Source organism: Anguilla rostrata, chromosome 9 (assembly GCF_018555375.3).
Source record: "Anguilla rostrata isolate EN2019 chromosome 9, ASM1855537v3, whole genome shotgun sequence".
In the NCBI taxonomy this organism is placed as follows: Eukaryota; Metazoa; Chordata; class Actinopteri; order Anguilliformes; family Anguillidae; genus Anguilla; species Anguilla rostrata.
This window is the reverse complement of record NC_057941.1, coordinates 35,243,808-35,263,331: the sequence shown is the minus strand read 5'-3', so window position 1 is coordinate 35,263,331 and position 19,524 is coordinate 35,243,808. Positions and strand designations below refer to the sequence as shown.

The 19,524-nt window shown below is 43.6% G+C and overlaps 1 protein-coding gene and 1 long non-coding RNA gene across 2 annotated transcripts in view; one reads left to right on the top strand and one right to left on the bottom strand.

Annotated features, from left to right (window-relative positions):
• Positions 1–19,524, top strand: part of LOC135263673 (uncharacterized) — a 29,391-nt gene that overhangs the window by 6,400 nt on the left and 3,467 nt on the right. The gene's annotated exons all lie outside the window — the stretch shown is intronic.
• On the bottom strand, positions 3,018–9,156 carry LOC135263672 (beta-2 adrenergic receptor-like). The gene is made up of 2 exons (XM_064351970.1): positions 8,750–9,156; positions 3,018–7,980 (listed from the first exon to the last, which is right to left on the bottom strand). The coding sequence occupies exon 2, from the start codon at positions 7,975–7,977 to the stop codon at positions 6,724–6,726; it is 1,254 nt and encodes a 417-aa protein (XP_064208040.1). The 5' UTR covers positions 7,978–7,980; positions 8,750–9,156; the 3' UTR covers positions 3,018–6,723.

Below are 19,524 nucleotides of genomic sequence, written 5' to 3'. Positions count from 1 at the left end.
AACTGCACTTGGCGATTTGACAAGGATGGTCTTTTAAAACCTCAGGGCAGGCAAAGGCTCTGCTACTAGCCAGTTCACACCACTGCAATTTTCTCTGCAACATTCTAAAACCGTTTCGCCTTGTTGCGAATCATTGATCTGAACTGGCCTTAACGTTACCGTTATTTACATTGCCATCGAGTTCATCAATATATTATAACGATCGGAATAAAGCTGGGGTGTGTGGAGCAGAGCCGGGTCTGATTTCTGAAGACGTCATGCATTACATTTTTACATTACATTCATTTGGCAGACGCTTTTATCCAAAGCGACGTAGAAGAAGTGCATTTTCATGATCGTAGACAACTGCTGAACACGGGTTCAGTAAGGTACAATTACTTATTTTGTACAGCTATTTCTAGCCGAGAACAATGAACACTATCCTGGTCTAACATCTGCAAAGCCAAACTAGGCAGAAGAATAAGCTACAGTATTAGGACAAATACAATTTACCAAGAAGTGCAGGAGTGCAGGAGAAAACTAAAAAACTAAATAAAAGAATATGGCAGTATGGATTAGCATTGTTATTATTTTATTATGCTTCCTCATATGTTCCTTCAACCTTTATGCCCTTTTTGATGAAATCTCCTTTGTTTTTGTTTTATTCTTCTTGTTCTGATTGCTAATTTAACACCCAGCTCAGCTTTATTCTCGAACAGTTTAGCTAGCAAAACCAGAAACACCAGAGGTAACATTTTGCAAGGCAGTTGTTTCAAAAATACCACACAACAATCATTCACGAAAAAGACTGCTTATTGTGCACGAGATACATAATTACACGAGCCACAGTGAATCCCGCAAATTCTTCTCTGCAGTGTAAAGATGTTCATACTGGGCAATAGGCGGATAAAGAACGTTTGCAGAAATTGATCATCACTAATTCTACCCCAGGTTTGCTACGGCATTTTAACCCGGATCGGCAGTGTAAAGACATCTTGAGTTAGCCTAATGTTAGACAACGAATGAGTATGTACATAACGTTACTTTTATAACAACCGTTTTTTATTCAGTAAATAGTAAGTGTTATAGTTGGCGTGCCAACTGACTGACGTCACACAGGCGACACTGGTTGGATCCGGTTGGATCTATGGGAAGTGAGGTCCAAAAACACACCTGCAATTACCGCTTCTCGCCATTGGCACCGCCATAGAGAACAAAACTGAAATCTTCGAGATTGTCGCTTTAAGTTAATTGGTTAACTTACTTTTGCTCAGCTAAAAAATGAGGGGTCTCAACAGAGAAGCAACTGTTTCTGTAAAATGCTAAAACATAAGTATATGTAAATACCATGAATGAAAAATGATTGTCTATACTTCTGACTCATATTCATATTTTGCTCTCAGATCCAAATGCCTTAAGTATATAGAAAAATAATAGTTTCACTCTACCATTAGCATACTTTTGGAGGGTAAAACAATGATTATGAAGTAAAGACTCTCAACTTTAAGTTCAGGGTATACATCCATATTTGGAATATTAGAAATTACACCTTTTTTTATACATTCCCATTTTCAAGGGAACCAAAGTAATTGGACGATTGGCAGTTCACCTGTTTGTTAGCCAGCTGTGTGTCCTTGCTCCATCATTACTGCATATGTTTGTGCACAAGAAAGCTAAGTGTGTGTGTGTGGACTTTCATGAATATGTTAAGCACTTTGAAATAATAATTGTTGAGATCACTCTATTAAAAGCAATGATATGGATTATATCATGATGATTCTTTGCATGGCCAGGAGGACTATACACCCATGTGTTTCTGCTTTAGTTAAGTCCAGTATGTGAACAAGCAAGCAACAGGCCTGTGTAGTTAAAGGAGTGTGCTGGCTGATCTTCCTAAATACATTATTTTAGAGTTTGTAAAGTAGTATTTTGTAAAATTTTGTATTTTTCATATGTTTTACCAAAGATAGTCAGCTGCTGAATCTCCCTTATCCTGCTTTGTGAAATGCTCGTCTGTTGCCCAGGAAAGATGTTTGGATTTGTTTATTATTTGTTTTTCATTGGCATAAAACTGGAAATCTACGCTATATGAGTTTCTTTCTCTGGGCCTATAAAACGGAACCTTTTTAATATCCTCTTGAATCTGAATTTGACCCACTATGTGACTATCAAGTAGCCCAAATGCAAGAGGCTACGTCTGTACTTGGCAGAAAAGAAGGATCACATCTATTGAAAACGTTTTCCTGTGTCATTTTCCATTCCTCACACGTGTCTTGTTTTTCCAAAACTAAAATAGATGCTTACAGTTGCCTCACCTAGTCAAGCTATGCGACTACAAGCTCTGCAGTCTCACTTCAGCAAGGAACTTTCCACCCAAGACAAGCTGTCCCACACCCCCCACGTCATTCATACATCATTTATAAATTATTTTCTGTGGTGCCTCTCCGCGTTCCAGTAAAAAGTACCCATATCCCTGCCTGTCTTTGAACGCACAGCGCAAACATATCTGACCGTGACCTGAAACGTCTCTGGGAAATGGCCACAAATTCAAAAATTATACCCAGGAACTACGCTTGGCAGCCTGACATGATGTATGCCTGTGCCAAGCAGAATGGCCTGCTTGGCATAGACATTTGTCAGGTTATATATCTCAAATCACGTTAAACCGAAGTTGTAAAAATTTTCTGTTGACTTCTCGTTCAGAAATAACTTGCCCCCATAAACTTCAGAGACACTTCAGAGACCTGGATTAAGTAAATATCCACAAAAAGTAACTCACCCCAAAAAAATGAAAATAAATAAATAAATAAACTCTTTCCAGAAAATCCAAGGACGTGTAAGGACAAATATTGACTGGATTCAGGCCTGAATGGGGCATCCGTCAGCAACAAGAGCATCAGTACATGATCATTTTTCAGCCGATAATTCTCAGAATTCTAAAATCGTTTCACCTATCTTCATGAAATTTTAGGAAGGGCAAAACCTTTTAGTAATATAAATGCAGAACTGCAAAAATAAAGAACAGATTACAAGACATGCATGATATACACGTTTTAATATTGAAATACAAATGCAGCGTCACATTTGCTTAATAAATACCACAGTGAAATGGATCTCAACACACGTTTCTTTGAACGAAAGTAACAAACGGAAAGGATATTGTGCCAAAAAACAATCTTCACAATCACAGTAAACAAATGGTGCTTTTACATCACAAACTTCCCCCTTGTATTACAAAACAACTACAGAAAGGTTATTGCATGCAACGAGTAAACCAGGTAATCACATCGATATTTTGCAGTCAACCATTGTGGTCATAGGGCCACCGTTCATCTCTCTGTTAGCCTCTTGGTTCTAATTTCAGGTGACTTCCGAAGCGTTTGGTGACAATGGTGAGCAGCGAGTGGATTTATCTGTGGAGGATGAGTTAGCTGGCATGTCGTGGGTGCATGGAGATCCAGCACCTGCACGGGCATCGCCCAGCAGGAAAGTGTGCGTCTAAAATGTTCATGTCTGAAAGGGAGATGCCGACCTTAAGTCACCTGAACCGCCAATACATTCCACAGGCCTGGTGAGCCTCTGTCGTCATCACCGCGTGTTTTAAGACGAGCTGCGTTTAAAATGGCGGCTCCGCGCTTACAGTGTGGTCAGACTATGCTGCGCTGCTCCACGAGACAGAGGACTTCGGGGACGCCGCAATCCAAAGTCAACAAAAAGCCGCGTCCCATCTCCCACCCTCGCGGGTGTCAGAATGAAAAGTGGCGCATCTCACGGTCAGTGAAGATCACTCAGTGAGCCAGCAGTGGCTGTTTGTAGCGGTCAGTGCATTGTATCATGGAATGCAATGTCAGATCGGTTTGTTCTGCTTTAACAATAGTTTTATTACACTGAATGCAACAGCACTGCTTCCCTTAGGATAAATTAAGAAAATACTGTGGAACAAACGTGCCTACATATGCAGATCTGTTTTTTCAGTGGTGAGGAAGGAAAAGTAAAAGCTACTCAAAACTGAGTTTACAACGGGCTGGGTCACTGGCATGCTGCAGATGTGGAGTCTACCAACAGGGGGCAGTATATATTTGTAATGCTTCACAGCTTTTCCCACTTAAGAGTTCATCGAAAGGCAGTTGTACAAAAAACATGCACATAACATTATTCACTGAACACACGACGAATACTACATGACAAAGAAATTTATATCCCACCAAATTTGACAGAAAATATTTGCCAGGGGGATTCAGCTTTTGTTCATTTGTAGACACCAATTTCATGAAACAAGACGTTCAGTTAGTAGACAGCATATTTTAAGATAATTTACATATTTTTTTCTTATGTAAAAAAAAAAAACTTCAACATCAGATGTCTGCATTAATAAAAACATTTCTCATACAACCGTAACAAATGGAAAAAAGTTTATGTAGACATTTCCAGTATACACTATAATCAGCTAGGACACTGATACAGTATGTTGATACTTGTTATGCTTTGTGATGAAGACACTGAGAACAAGCCACAGAAACACAGTTAGATTTAGCACGTTAAACAAACACTACAGTACCAGAGGATCTTCCAAAAGGACAAAGTTCACAGTTTCAACACTGATGCCTTCGCCGTACTTTGAAGGACGGCTGCTTACGCAAATTGGCAAGGTCACAAACACTGATGTTTAATGGCAGGCGGTAATGCACACAGTCTGGTGTACATTATGCAGACTGAAAATCACTGGGACTCCATTTAAGTGAATTCCCAACTGCTGCGAGTTCGACATTAAGAATGCTATCCTTACATATCTATTATCTTCAACATCTGCAGGGTCCTGCACAGACACCTCATGTCGGAAAGCCTGGCTCCTTTGAAGGAGCATATTTCTCAGCCGTGCGGCTCGATTTCAGAGATGTGCTCGAGCGAAGATTTATAATAACTGCCATTTCATGTCGCTGCTTAGAGGATGGCGGTTAAATAAAACATTTGTGTTGAATTTAAAAGACCGGAGTCAGTTGGTGACCAGTGGCTAAAAACAGTCAATGTTGTCGGCCGCAGACAACGGCAGATAAGCATTAGCTCACTTTGCCGCGTTTAAGCCAAACTCTGGAACTGTTCACTTGTGTTTCAAGATAAAATAGTTTTACGCAAATATCTTTCTTTGTCACGGGTACCTGAGAATATCATGTCGTCTTCTCTTTTTATGGTGCCGAAAGATTACAATCGTTTTTTGACTATTTTGACGCTGAAGTCAGAAATGGCCCTGCTTTGCAGGATTCTCACATCTCTCCAGATCTCAGTAAACACAGTGGGCGACATTTCACCCGCAAAGCAACAGTCAGAAACAACAACCGCTCTGGACTACCACTCAACTGAGGTTTTTTTTTTTCTTTTGAAAGTGCAAAGTGTTCTTATATATACAATATACTGTGTATATATATATATATATATATATATATATATATATATATATACACTCACACATACAGTAGAGAGAGAAACAGAGTGAGAGAATGAAAGAAGACAGAGTGAGAGAGAGAAAAAAGAAAGAAGTGAAAGAGAAAGAAAGACAGAGAAAGTGAGAGAATGAAAGAAGACAGAGAGTGAGAGACAGAGAAAAAAGAAAGAGACAGAGAAAAAAGAAGAGAGATTATCAAAATGTTCCAGTTCTGGCTGTCCTACTAGGATTAGTATACCACTCATTCAATTCCAACCTCCCCCCGCAACAAAATAATGCAAAAAAAACCCCAAAAAACTGTCACATATGTTAAGTATTATTTGCATATACCATGCACTGATGTGGATCTTGGAGCAAAAAACACAAATGACTTTATTCACTGCTATAAGTTCATAAGAAACACGGAGAGCAAGACAGGGCTTACTGAATATTGCTCAACTTCTCTCCAATCCACCCCCCTCGCCCCCCCCCCCCTCCCCCCCCGGCTGTACGGTAATAGCGCCAGTGGCGGTCTGCACCTGCTACCCCTCATCACAGTGTTGGGTTACGATGTTCGCGGCGCAGCGACTGGAATCACTGCGTAATCCCCGGGTTTAGACTAATCCAAACGAGCGTGGAATGTGATCAGGCCCCGTATCGCACAGCTTCTCTAAGCAGGAGACACCATTTTTTAAATTTATTTTTTGTTGTTGTTGAGTTTTACAAGCTTTTTGTTATTTGTTGCTTATTTTATCTAGGGTGATTAAGATATTCAATTACATTGAACTGAATGGTCATATATCATAAGTCAGATATAATTAGTAATTTATTTAAATGGCAAGCCTTACAGGCAGCTGGTGGCTTGATTAGTATACAAATGTACAGTTTCATGATAAGACAGTGAGGATAGCTCACAAAAAGTGATGAGGTAGATGCAAGAAAATTCCCTTTCCAATTTCAGTGAAAGTGGAAAAGATCCTTATGAAACTCAAGTACATAAATTTTCATATGCACACACACACACACACACACACACACACGGACACACACACACACGCACACACACACACACAGTGACCAAAATAAAGCTGATGTGTTTTCACAAGAAAACAAAAATGAAACAAACGCCGCTTCCAGCCCCCCTCCCCACCCTCTGCCCCGCTTTACTCCAATCTGCCATCTCCGCATCTGCTTACCAGACAAACTTCACCCGCTTAGCCATTTGTCTTTGTAAAAAAAGAACAAAAAAAAAACAAAAAACTTAAAACAACCGCAAAAAGCCAAGAAAAGTTGTTTTTTGTTGTTGTTGCCGTGAGAACAGCGGCTTAAATGACCGTTGTGAGCGCCTCCTGGCACTTCCTGTAGGAGTCTCTCTCCGGGGCCCCCGAGGGGCCCTCGCCCAGCTCCGGGGGGCCCTTCCCAGCATGCCCGCCCTCGGGGCCGTACGTCCTCTTGGCCTGCAGCTCGCTGTGCCAGGCGTTCCTGCCGGACGTCAGGCCGTTGGCGGGGCCTGGCTTGGCGAAGTGCACCCTCCGGAGGTGCAGGATCTCCTGGAAGGCGTAGCGGAACTCGGGGCTCCTGCAGTAGATGAGCGGGTTGAAGGCCGAGTTGGCGTAGCCAATCCAGTTCAGTATCTTGAAGGCCAGCTTGATGTTCTCCACCCTCCAGATGGCCAGCACCACGTTAAGCACGAAGAAGGGCAGCCAGCAGAGGGTGAAGATGCCCATGATGATGCCCAGGGTCTTCAGGGCCTTGTGCTCCTTCAGGCAGGACTTCATCCGCTTCCCGCCGTTCCGGCCGTCGCCGCCGCCGCCGCCCCCGCCGCGGTTCTCCTGCGCCAGGTTGTTGTTCTGGGCGCGGAAGCGGCCCTCGCTGCGGCCGATCTTTTCCAACTGCTTGCGCGCCTCCTGGAAGACGCGGCTGTAGACGAAGACCATGACCACCAGCGGGATGTAGAAGGAGACGATGGAGGACGTGATGGCGTAGGCCGTGTTGGTGTTGAAGTCGCAGCAGTAGGCGTCCCGCATGCAGCACAGGGACTCGGGGTCGTCTGAGATCCACCACTTCATGTGGATGGGCAGGAAGGAGATGAGCCCCGCCACCAGCCACACCACCAGCACCACCACGCAGGCCCGGCTCTTGGTCAGCAGCGACTGGTAGCGGAACGGCGATGTGATGGCCAGGTAGCGGTCCAGCGCGATCACGCACAGCGTCTCGATGCTGGCCGTCACGCACAGCACGTCCACCGACGTCCAGAACTCGCACCAGAAGCTGCCGAAGTGCCAGGCGTTGAGGATGTTGTAGCAGGCGCCGAAGGGCACCACCACCACGCCCATCACCAGGTCGGCGCACGCCAGCGAGGTGATGAAGTAGTTGGTGACCGTCTGCAGCCGCTGGAAGCGTGCGATGGCGCTGATCACCAGCACGTTGCCGAACACGATGCACAGCACCAGGAGCGACATCACCACGCCCAGCACCGCCATCTCCGCCTCGCTGTACTCGGGCCCGCCTCGGTCCGCGAGGCTGCCGTTCAGCTCCACGCACACGTTGAACGCCACGGGTGTGTCTGTGCTTCCCATTATCTGAGAGGGAACCCGAGCACACAAACAGAAAGCGAGAGAGAGAGAGAGAGAGAGAGAGGAAATGAGGGGCAAGACTTCAGAGGCATGAACATAAACCATACAAAAATATATCACACACACACACACACACACAGGAACACACACAGGAATACACACTCATGAACACACACACACACACACACACACACACACACACAGGAATACACACTCATGAACACACACACACAGGAACACACACACACACACACACACACACACACACAGAGGAATACACACTCATGAACACACACACACACACACGCACATGCATACACACACATACACAAACAAACACACACACACACATACACGAACATGCATGCACACATACACACACACAAACACACACATACACAAGCACACACTCACACACACACACACACACATATGAACGCACACATACATGCACACACACACATACGCACAGACATACACAAACTCACACACACACGCGCACATACCCGCATGCACGCACACACACATATATATAGAGGCTATATACATATATACATATAGGCTATATATATATTTTTGATCAGCCAGCACTATGTGTTGTTGGTGCAGTGGTGGAGGCAGGTTATATAATGTGTTCTATGCACTGTCCATTACTTCTTGGAAATATGCAAATAAAAATACAGTTTCAAGCATGTCCAAAAATGAAAGCATTTCTGAAAATATCGAAAAAAAACAAACAAAAAAACCCATAACTGTTTAGAAAGAGTTCACAAACCTCTGAGAGTAATCCTTTTTCTGACTTCCCATAAAAGTTATATTTGTTTATATTCCTCTGGAGAAGGGGAGAAATGGTTTGAAGTAGTTTCCATGAGTATCGAGCTTGTTCACCTCATACTGCTTGTCCGTTTCTCTCATTCCTACCCTCCTTCCCTCCCTCCCTCTCCCTCTCTCTTTCTCTCACTCACTCGCACCGTGTTTGAACACATGAAGCTCTCTGGCACTAGATGTGTCTAACAGGCTATTTGTCAGAGCCCTTATAGCATACAGTGCTGACATCATCCTCCTGTCCCAGCCAATCAGCAAACAGCTAGCAATGACCAGGGAACTGCAGTCAACTCTGCTTTCAAAAACAATGTGTTGATTTTATTTGTGCCTAGTTTTTTTCTCGTTATTAAACAAAAAAAAAAAAAAAAAAAGCAAAATAACACCAAATTGTCATGGGAGCATAACAATAATTAATATCTAATACTTAAATTCAGTCATACTGAACAAACCCAAGGGAACTTTCCAGTTGCATTTACTGTCCACACTGACTTGAAGTTAGGAACAACTATTATGAGATGAAGTAACTGAACTTTAACGAGCCAATGAACTGTTTATTTCATTGACATTTCCAGAAACAGTTGGGACCAAAAGGTCTAACGAGTAAAGCGGTGTAATCTGGTGATGTAGCAAAAAGTTTGGCTTCCTTCATGTCCACATTTCAGATAGTACAGTCATGAAACTAATGAATGAAAAAGCTCTCATCTTTTGTTTAAAAGCAAAATTCTCAAGGATGATTTACAGCAGGCAAATGGTGACCTGTTTCGGCATATATAGATGATCCGCCGTAAAATATAGCCGGTGAGTCCGGGAGATTCATTCAGAAATTGTTTTCTGCCGGAGCTTTAGTATGACAGATTGAGACTGTAAAGTCAGCAGCTGGTCCAGGTTTCAGCTGTTGTTTTACAGTGGAGTCTGCCGAAACTAAGCATGTGCTTGAAATTAAACTGTGAAAATGCCAAATTCCAAAAAGAAAAAAAAAAGAAAAAGCAGACTGCTGATTCCGAGGTCATTCGCTATTTCCAGAGAAAAGAAAACTACACACACTGACTCCTTGACAACACAGCTATTAGGGGCTTAACCTGAATAGAGATGCGTTTCCAAAGCATTCTATGTGTTACAGAAGTAATGTTAATCACCAGTCACCAGCATCCTTTTAAAACATGTGGTAGTCTTCACCACGCATCGGTAAGCCAGCCTTGGTTGAAATGAGGGTGTGAAATTGTTCTTGCCCGAAAGAGGAAGTCGTTTGTCTGACTTGCATGTGCGTGTGGTTCAGCAGTTCCCTGTACAGACACAATGGGACCTGGCAGAGAAAATCCTGCATATGCACACACACGCACACGCACACACACGCAGACGCAGACACACACACATAGACACACACACACACAAATATACACCCATACACTCACACGCACACACACGCAGACGCAGGCGCACACACACATAGACACACACACACACACACACACACAAATATACACCCATACACTCACACACACACACGCACGCCTACACGCACACATGCGCACACACACACACACACACATGCACTCTCACACACACACACACACACACAAACATACACGCACACAAACGTGCGCACACACACACGCATACACACTCGCACTCACACAGACATACACGCACACACACACGCACACACACACACACACACACACGCACATACACACAGTTTTCCGGGGACGTGTATTCTCCCTCAGATGCAATGCGTTACACCTTCAGGGCGTCTGTGGCCGGGGTTCGGTGCGAGCAAACGAAGCCCATTACAGAAGCGGGCAGATCCATAACCAGCAGGCGCACGTCAATGACCTCAGGGGCTTTCTGCTGGTGCATTTCAATAGGCTGCTTTAGCCCAGTTAAAGGTTAAACAGGAGATTGTGGTCAGAAAAAAACAAAGTTATCATTGCCTGCCCCCTCTCTCTCCATTCGTGCCAAAAAAATAACTATGCTCTGGTGAAGGTTCTGTGCATAGTCCTTTTCTTTTTACTCAGGTTTTTATCCTACTTCTCATCAAGGCACTAACTCCCAAATTATTGTCATAACTGTATTCATCAACAATTCTTATGATAATATTGTGCTAGGTAGATTCATTAAAAGGCATCAGTGTTTTCTGTTGCATTACACATCAACATGTCATGTGAGAAATGAACTCCAATAGAGTACTTTTAACTGTAATAGACTATGTGTGGACCATGTGTGGACCATCTTGGCCATATAATTTAATACAATTAAATGGCCAAATTAAATGCCCAAGACATGAGCTATAGCCTTGTAATGCTCATCTATTGCTAGTTTGGGGAAAACAATGTCTAAAAACATATCAAAAGAAAAACACAATTTTAAAAGGACATCATTATTGTTTTAAGTGTGAAACCCCTCTTTTATGATTATTTCCTAATTGTAAAGAAAAAGGAGAAGTAATCCAAAAATGGCTTCACCATGCATAGTGCAGGTTGCTTGTGTCCCTTATTCGATTGTACTTGGCTTTTGCCATTTGTTGAGCAACCTGCCGTATGTCTTAATGTTATTTAATGCACATTCCTAAGATATGGGCTGTGTATTCATTTAGAGTGGCCTTTCCTCAGCACCAGTCCCTGCCACGCCGTGCCGCGCCGTGCCACGCTGCCAGCCTCTCCGCACAGAGCGGCACCCGGCTAATTACGGTGCGCCGGGCTTCGGCGATCCTCTCCGGCACACTCGCCGGACGCGCTGCCAGTTAAAACGGAGATGCAGGGAAAAGCCCTTCCCGTTGGTTAGCGCTCTGTTACCTGGACGCGTTTGGAGGAGAGAGATCTGTTGACGGATTGACTCCTTTCCTTCCCCCCCGCAATCACGTCCATTGTGCTGCTCCTGCGTCATCTCTCTTCCGCGGTATTTTCTGACCCACGGTAGTACGTGCCCATTTCCTCCCTAATCTCGCCGTTTTTTTATTTTTCATTTTGCTAGCAAATTGGCTTCGCTTTTTTTTTTTTGACTGATTAACTGTATTTTCATAAGCCTTTCGAAACAGCTTGTTGCATGGCAACTAAAGGCAGTTCCGCACAAGGATCTAGGGCCACAAAGAAAACAATCCCTTCGTTTTTTTTTTTTTTTTTTTTTTTTTGGGGCGGGTGGGGGGAGTTTTATGCAATGCAGTCCAATTTTCATTTGAAGTATTCTCTCTCGTATAGCTTGTGTAGCATTGTACAAAATGCGCTGTCGCACAGCTTATTGAACACAAAAGCTTCCTGTGGCTGTGCGCGCTCAATTCAAGGCACTCACGCTGGCAAACCAAGCTGCAAGTGGCCCTGCTCCTGCCTGCCTGTCTTCTGACCATGATTGCACCGCACGCTCAAGCCAGAGCTCTCTGTTCAGCATCCTCTCTCTCCCGCCAGGCGTCCCGTCTTTTTAAGCACTGGACCGCAGGTCTTCTCAGCCCCCCGTCCCCCCCTCGCCCCCGATGGTGGAGCAACTGTCCCCTGTCTGTCAGGAAGGTGGACCCACTGGCTGTTTTCTGCAGATGTCTAAAACACACATCTGGTTATATAAAAATAAAACTGTTATCTCACAAGTCTAGAGGCATACGTCTTAATAGTGCCACTTAGATGATTGTATCATTTGCCTATTACCTATCTAGCTTGTGTGGTGTTGGTTTACCATGTGAATAGTGTTGGGTAAAAATGCCTGCCTAGTAACTGAACTCTAAATTTAATAATGAAAAAAAACTCTTATGTTTTCCCAGCATGCACTGGACCAGAGATGGCAGTGCTGCCACAAAGTATCCCAGGCCTGCTAGAATCAATTAAGGAACATACCAGTAATTAGAGTGATCCAATTAGTGCCTTGTGCATACATTCGCTCCCTCTAGACTGGACTCTTTTCAGAGTCAGAATCGGCATCTATTGTATCGCCTGCATCTTGTTACAAATTTGGCAGCTGGTGCTTGAACAAAACCAATCAGGGACGCATACATTACCCCCCCAATCACTGCCTGCTCACACTAGCTACCATTAGCCGATTAGAATAGATTTCATGACTTTATTCATCCAGACTATTTATTGTGTTACCTCTATAACCGCAACTAAATCTATGATCATTAGTCTCCTCTGTGTTCCCTAAGCCTGTTTAGCCCATGATTGCTTCAGCTGTCTCCCTTTCCAAGCGCATAGATTTGTCTGACAGAGAAATAGGTGTTATCACAGTCAATAAAAAATGTGCCTACCCATTCAAAAAGTGGTCAACTTTAATTTGTAAATAAAGATTCTATAGTAAAACAAGCATGACCTGGGATTTCAAACACATGATCACATGTTGCCTACACATGCCAGTGTTTCTTTTCTTTTTTTTTCTTTCTTCATTCTCTTCTCTTCATTCTTCATACTGGAAAACACTTAAATTGTCAACAACAGAGAATGCTTTCAATCAGCTAAGGGCTAATTACTGAGGTAGCAGCTGGTTTAATTAGAACTGCAAGAGAAGGGCAGAATTGCTTCAGGCCTCGTCAGCCCCTCTCTGCGTCTTCCTCACGTTGACAGATGGAGTCCTGCCCTGTCACATTTCCAGTGACCATTTTCACAGCCTAATTAAATAATTATTTGGCTTTCATCCATCAGACATGTTTAAAGTCAGGTGAGGCTGTACTTGAATGGCCTGCGGATCGACTGTGTTTTAATCCCCCAGACGAACAGGAAGTCAGCGAGGGGAAGTGAACACCCACTGAGAGGATGGCTGCGGAGACACGCTGTACGCAGCGTTACGTAATCCAGGACAGCTGCAATGTGCCACCTCAGCTTAACCGCGGCGAATCACGCAATTGTCCTCTCACGGCTGCATAGCATGATGGTTTTTTATGGGGTGGCCCATTCAGTATAATTGAAATCCGTCTGGGGAACTGGAAAGGAAAGAGGTGGTAGCTGATTGGTTGTCGGGGGGGAAGGGAGGTTAGTGGGTTAGTGGGAAGTGGCAACCCTCTGTTTGATTCATCCTGCACGGCGACCAAAACAAAACACAGGTGTGATAACAAAGAGGTGGGCAGCCTGAGCTTTAGCTGCCAGAGCAGAGGGATGGATCTGTCCGCATGTATAAAAGGAGGCAGGGACGTTTCCTTTGTGTCACAATTCCCTCAGTGTGTGTCTGTGTGTGTCTGTGTGTGTGTGTGTGTGTGTGTGTGTGTTTGTGTGTGTGTGTGTGTGTGTGTGTGAGTGTCTGTGTGTGTTTGTATGTGTGTGTGTGTGTGTGTGTGTAGTGTCTGTGTGTGTTGTGTGTGTGTGTGTGTGTGTGTGTGTGTGTTGTGAGTGTTTGTGTGTGTGTGTGTGTTGTGTGTGTGTGTGTGTGTGTGTGTGTGTGTGTGTGTGTGTGAGTGTGTGTGTGTGTTTGTATGTGTGTGTGTGTGTGTGTGTGTGTGTGTGTGTGTGAGTGTCTGTGTGTGTTTGTATGTCTGTGTGTGTATATGAATGTGTGTGTGGGGGCTGTGTGTGTGTGTGTGTGTGTGTGTGTGAGTGTCTGTGTGTGTTTGTATGTATGTATGTGTTGTGTGTGTGCGTATGTGTGTGTGTGTGTATGTCTGTCTGTGTGTGTGTGGGTGAGTGTGTGTGTATGTCTGTGTGTGTATGTGAATGTGTGTGTGGGGGCTGTGTGTGTATGTGTGTGTGCGTGTCTGTGCTTGACAGCTGCAAAATAATGCAATGATTTTGCCTCAGTGACCTTCATGCAGTTTTTATCTCATCATTATATATGTTGCACAGCTACCTAAGTGTGGTGAGTGCCCTGTACAAATTACACAACAACAAGTTATATTTTATAATATAGGACATTTTAAGATGCTCTGCTGAAAAACCTTTTGGACTAAAAATGTACCTGAAGATTGGTACTGTTGCACAGAGCACTGCCTTTTTAAATTTAAATGGAGGACAAATGCAGTAATGGTCTCAGCAAGTGGCGCATATTTACGTGCCAAAATGACCCGTAGTATGACCCGTACCTCACAAACTGTGCTGTTAGCAGCATAAAGCGCATTATAGCCATAGGCAGGTCAGATCCTATATGGGCTTACTGTAACCCAAAGGCCGCAGATTCGATTCCCCAGTAGGACACTGCCGTTGTACCCTTGAGCAAGGTACTTAACCTGCATTGCTCCAGTATATATCCAGCTTTATAATTGGATACAATGTAAGTCGCTCTGGATAAGAGTGTCTGCTAAATTCCTGTAATGTAATAAACTGCTTGTGTTCGACAAACAAATTAAAAGTGAGAACAGGGTAGTCATCGCATGCCTCTATGTTTGTCTCTATGTGCAATCGTGGGGAACCTGGATGAAGATATGACTAAGACTGAAGATGTGATCAAATCTGCCTGGCTAAGGTCTGTAGGTTATAATCGATGCTTAACGTGGTCAGGGGGCAATTCATGACAGGTCTCTTACTCAGAAGCCATGTTCCAAAAAATAAAAATAAAATAGCGTGCATTAAATAGAAAGAAACGAATCCTGGCTGGCTTTGTTCAAATATGGTTCCCTCAGCAAGACAAGAGGAAAAAGGGGAGTATGTATGAGAATCTATCAAAGCGCAGGAATACTCTAAACATCACCAGTGTAGCAGGCGGTCTAACGAGGGGGTCTGTTGGGTAGTCTCTCGCTGTCTCCGCCGCTAACATTCGTTCGCGGGATTTATGCCAGACTCACGGCTGACCTCGGTGACGGCAGGGCGAATTCAAGAGTCCCGCTGCCAGGAGTCTCCACGTAAACTGAAGTGGTTCCCCATCAGCAGAGCGCACAATAGTGCACAATAGTGCACAATAGTGCACAATAGCCAGTGCTGTACACTGTAAGAGGACTGGCATAGGAGGAACTATTGAGCGAAGCGGCACATTATGAATGGATTTTGTAAGAACAAAGAAGGTGACTCAGTTTTTGTCCTCTGTCCTCTCCTGAATCGACAACTGCAAAAGGGATTCACAAATGTATTTGTCTGCTCTGGTGTACAAAAAATAAAAAATAAAAACTGGAATTCCCATGAACAGCATTAACCCTTTAAAGTTCAAGATCACAAATATGAGATTAGAATGTTGTCACTCCTGGTAACTGAAAGCAGTGGCATTATAGAAAACTGACTTAAAATAAACAAATAAAAAACATTCCAAAAAACCTACTGTTCAAATGACAGTCATTTGTTTTTTTTTTTGTTTTTTTTAATTTTTATTATTATCTAGAAGGACCAAATAATCAGTGGCGGAACTATAGTTTTATACATGGGGTGGCCAGGGGGTGTCCAAGGCTACTTCAGCGGGTCCATAGACCATGACAGAAAATTAGTGTGTAACCCTAACCTGGCATCTAAGGAGCATGAATGAATCCTATCCGGTGGTGATGCAAGGGCGGGGCTCTGTTTGCACCTGATCTGCCTGTTTGTTCTTCTTTAAAAATAATATCTATCCCTTTCTTTTCATGGTTGTTTTAATTGACCCTATGCAAAAATAAGAATAAGTATATGGTTACATCTAAGCATCCAATTACCTACATTTTAGTCCAATCTCAATCTTAATTACAAATCCCCATTATCATAACTGTACCTTAAAATCAACTACCAGCCTAAGTTACTAGTTAGATCATGGCTAGCCCTACTCAGCAGTAAGTAGCTATAATTTCTTACACCTTTACGATAGCAAACAGGCTATCTGCAAATTGTGGTAATCTTTTGATTAACGTTAACAGATTGATAATAACAATTGTTCATTTTGGGTTCAAGTACGAAAATCTAACTGAGTTAATGGATTTCAAATTGCTAAACGTTAACTTACTGAACACTGACAGCTCTACTAGTTACCCCACATTAGCTAAACACTTGTATACTGTAACTTACGACACTGCACTGTATATGCGTGGTGTGCATTACTAGCACAGATGTAAACATAATGTTAGGCTAAATTGGGAACCGATTTCTCTTATCTGATTAACTGTCTGTTCTGTCAGGACCACTGTCATCAAAGTAGTTCTTTACTGACAATAAAGGCAATACAGTTATGTTTGGCGGTATGGCTCTGTTCTGGAGCTCTCCCGCCAACCACGCAGCCCGCGTGGATAAGGCCGGGAGGCCAGCAGCCAAACCCCCCTAGAGGGGTACACACAGAACAGATCCAGCAGCAAAGCAAGTTCTTAACACATAAGGAGGGAGCAATGCAATTTCTTAACACTTAGGGATGGAGCAATACAAATTCTTAACACATAGGAATGGAGAAATGCAAATTCTTGACACATAGGGACGGAGCTGGGGTGGTGGAGGGTATTTACAAAGCAGCGTGCAGCAGCTTGCATGCAGGAGGAGCAGCCGAATGAGTAGAGGGAAGCTGTTTAAGTAGACCGCCCTGTTAGTGAATGTACTGTGATAGGCGAACATCACTCAGCTGAGCCATCAGCTGATTCAGCCGGAGCGCTTGACTCTCGCGGCCTGCCAGAACTACGCGATGCTCCATTTATGGAGCTAAATTACCAATATGCATCTACACAGCGACTCAACTTTCACAAAAAATTGTTCAGGAAACCTAAACCCGATGCTAAACTTGAGATCAATGATTAGTGTAAAGGAAAGTTTTGTGCCCCACCGATTTTCATCTCACCAGTCGCCGCTTTCACCGCAGGTCTGCCATAATTGTGTCAGTTGCTCGCGTGACGCGTGAGCTGTGGAAATATTTTCTCTCTTCCTCGATTTCAAAAAGGTGCTGCCGGATGTCAAAATAAATGCTTCTTTCAACAAGAGGTGAAATGAGATGTCAATCAGCATCAAATGCCAGTGATAGCGAATGAAATTTTAGGGTGGCACCCGGGGTGGCCAATCAGATATCAGGGGTGTCCAGTGCCACCCCGGACACCCCTCTGGCTCCGCCACTGCAAATAATGACCCTCATAAATGCCCTTTCCTTGGCTACTGCTGGGCTCCCCATATTCTGTGTGAACCATCATTGACAAATGACACCTCCCCCTTTATTGTTAACAAAATAAACTAAACTCTTCACAGTGGACCAGGAAAAACCACAATGAGAAGTGACTCCAACGGGCGAATGTCTCTGCCTGTCTGTGCAGTCTAACGGTTTGTGATGAAGACTGGAGAGAACAATGGCAAGAGCAACAACAAATAAATGTGAATGACTGAGGCAGGCATCAAGATTTCTCATGTGCGCTGTGGTACAGTGGTTAGTTAGAGTTAGAGGGCCTTGGGCCTTCTCTCTGTAATTTCAAACAAAGAAAGTCAACCCCACACCCCCTCTCGCCAATGCTGTATAACACCAGTGAAGACAGCAGGACACCCTCATAAACATGCAGAAGGAACCTGAGGCCTGTGTGTGAGTGTGTGTCTGTGTGTGAGGATATGTGTGTATGTGTTTGTGTATGCCTGTGTGTGAGTGTGCGTGTGTGTCTGTGTGTCTGCCTGTGTGTGAGTGTGTGTGTGCGTGTGCGTGTCTGTGTGAGCGCGCGCGTGTACATATGTATGTGTGTGGGTGTAGGTATGTGTGTGTGTGTGTGCAAATCATATATATATATATTTGTGTTCATGCATCTTGAAGGGTTAAGTCAAAGGAGTTGTGCATGACATGTTGGGTGTGGGTGAGAACTTAACCAGTCCAGCCCTTGAGCTGAAGCTTGAGTCATGGCATCTGACGTCCACATGGGGCACGTTCACTGACTGGAATTCCCTTGTGAAAATTCTGGCCATGACCCCCGGGGGCAGGACAGGACGCTCAATGAGAACGCCACAGCTGCTGGAAATGGGACAAAATGTCTCCATTCAAAACTGTATATATATACAGTACATATACATACACACACACACACACACACACACACACACACCTAGCCAAACAAGCCTGAGGTTCTATATTCCTGTCCTCAATAATCTCTAAGATAAATACAGTTAGCAGCTAATGTGAGCAGTTTTTTTTAACACAGTCAGTAAAACAACGTGAGAACGAGCTTCAAATTTCTTTGCACTTACCATACCTTAAAAGTAATTTGTTAGCATGCAGCAACAGCTTTGAAAGTCAATAAAAAGTGCTTGCCTACCTTAGAAACAAGTGAACTGTTTTCTCACTTCATTTGGGAAAAATAATTTGGTTGTCATTAAAAAATGACATGTAATGAACCAGATATGATCAAAAGACAGAAGGAGCCATGATTAGGCTCTTTAAGAAATGCACTGACTCTGCCATATGTTGGATTTGATGGAGAAAGAAAGAGTCTAAACAGCTGCTCTACCATCATTTTAGACATTAACCCCTATTTGCTCTGGTGAATGCGAGGCATCAATTGTAAAGTGCTTTGGATAAAAGCGCTATATAAATTCAGTCCATTTACCATTTACCATATTAAGTGCATTGGGTAGTTACATTGAGAAAAATTATATATTTACACAAACTATTGTCCTGAATACAGGACAGGAATTTTTTAGTGAAAACAGATATTTCTCACTCAGAAACTGGACCACTCTCTTCTGAACATTTGCCCTATCTAGAACTATGCATCAGCCTGAGAGTTTGGGTATGGAAGTATCAATAAATTTTGCGTTCACTTTAAATGGTGCCCTCAGTACAGCCCTGAAGATGGCTCAGCTATGATGGAGCACCTTACTGTTCCTCCAGAGAAATACCAACAGATCAGAAAGAGGTTTTTAGGGAGAGCCAGGGAGCAAGACCTGCAGTTTCTCATCCTCCCTCAGTTTCCCACCCGCCTGCCGG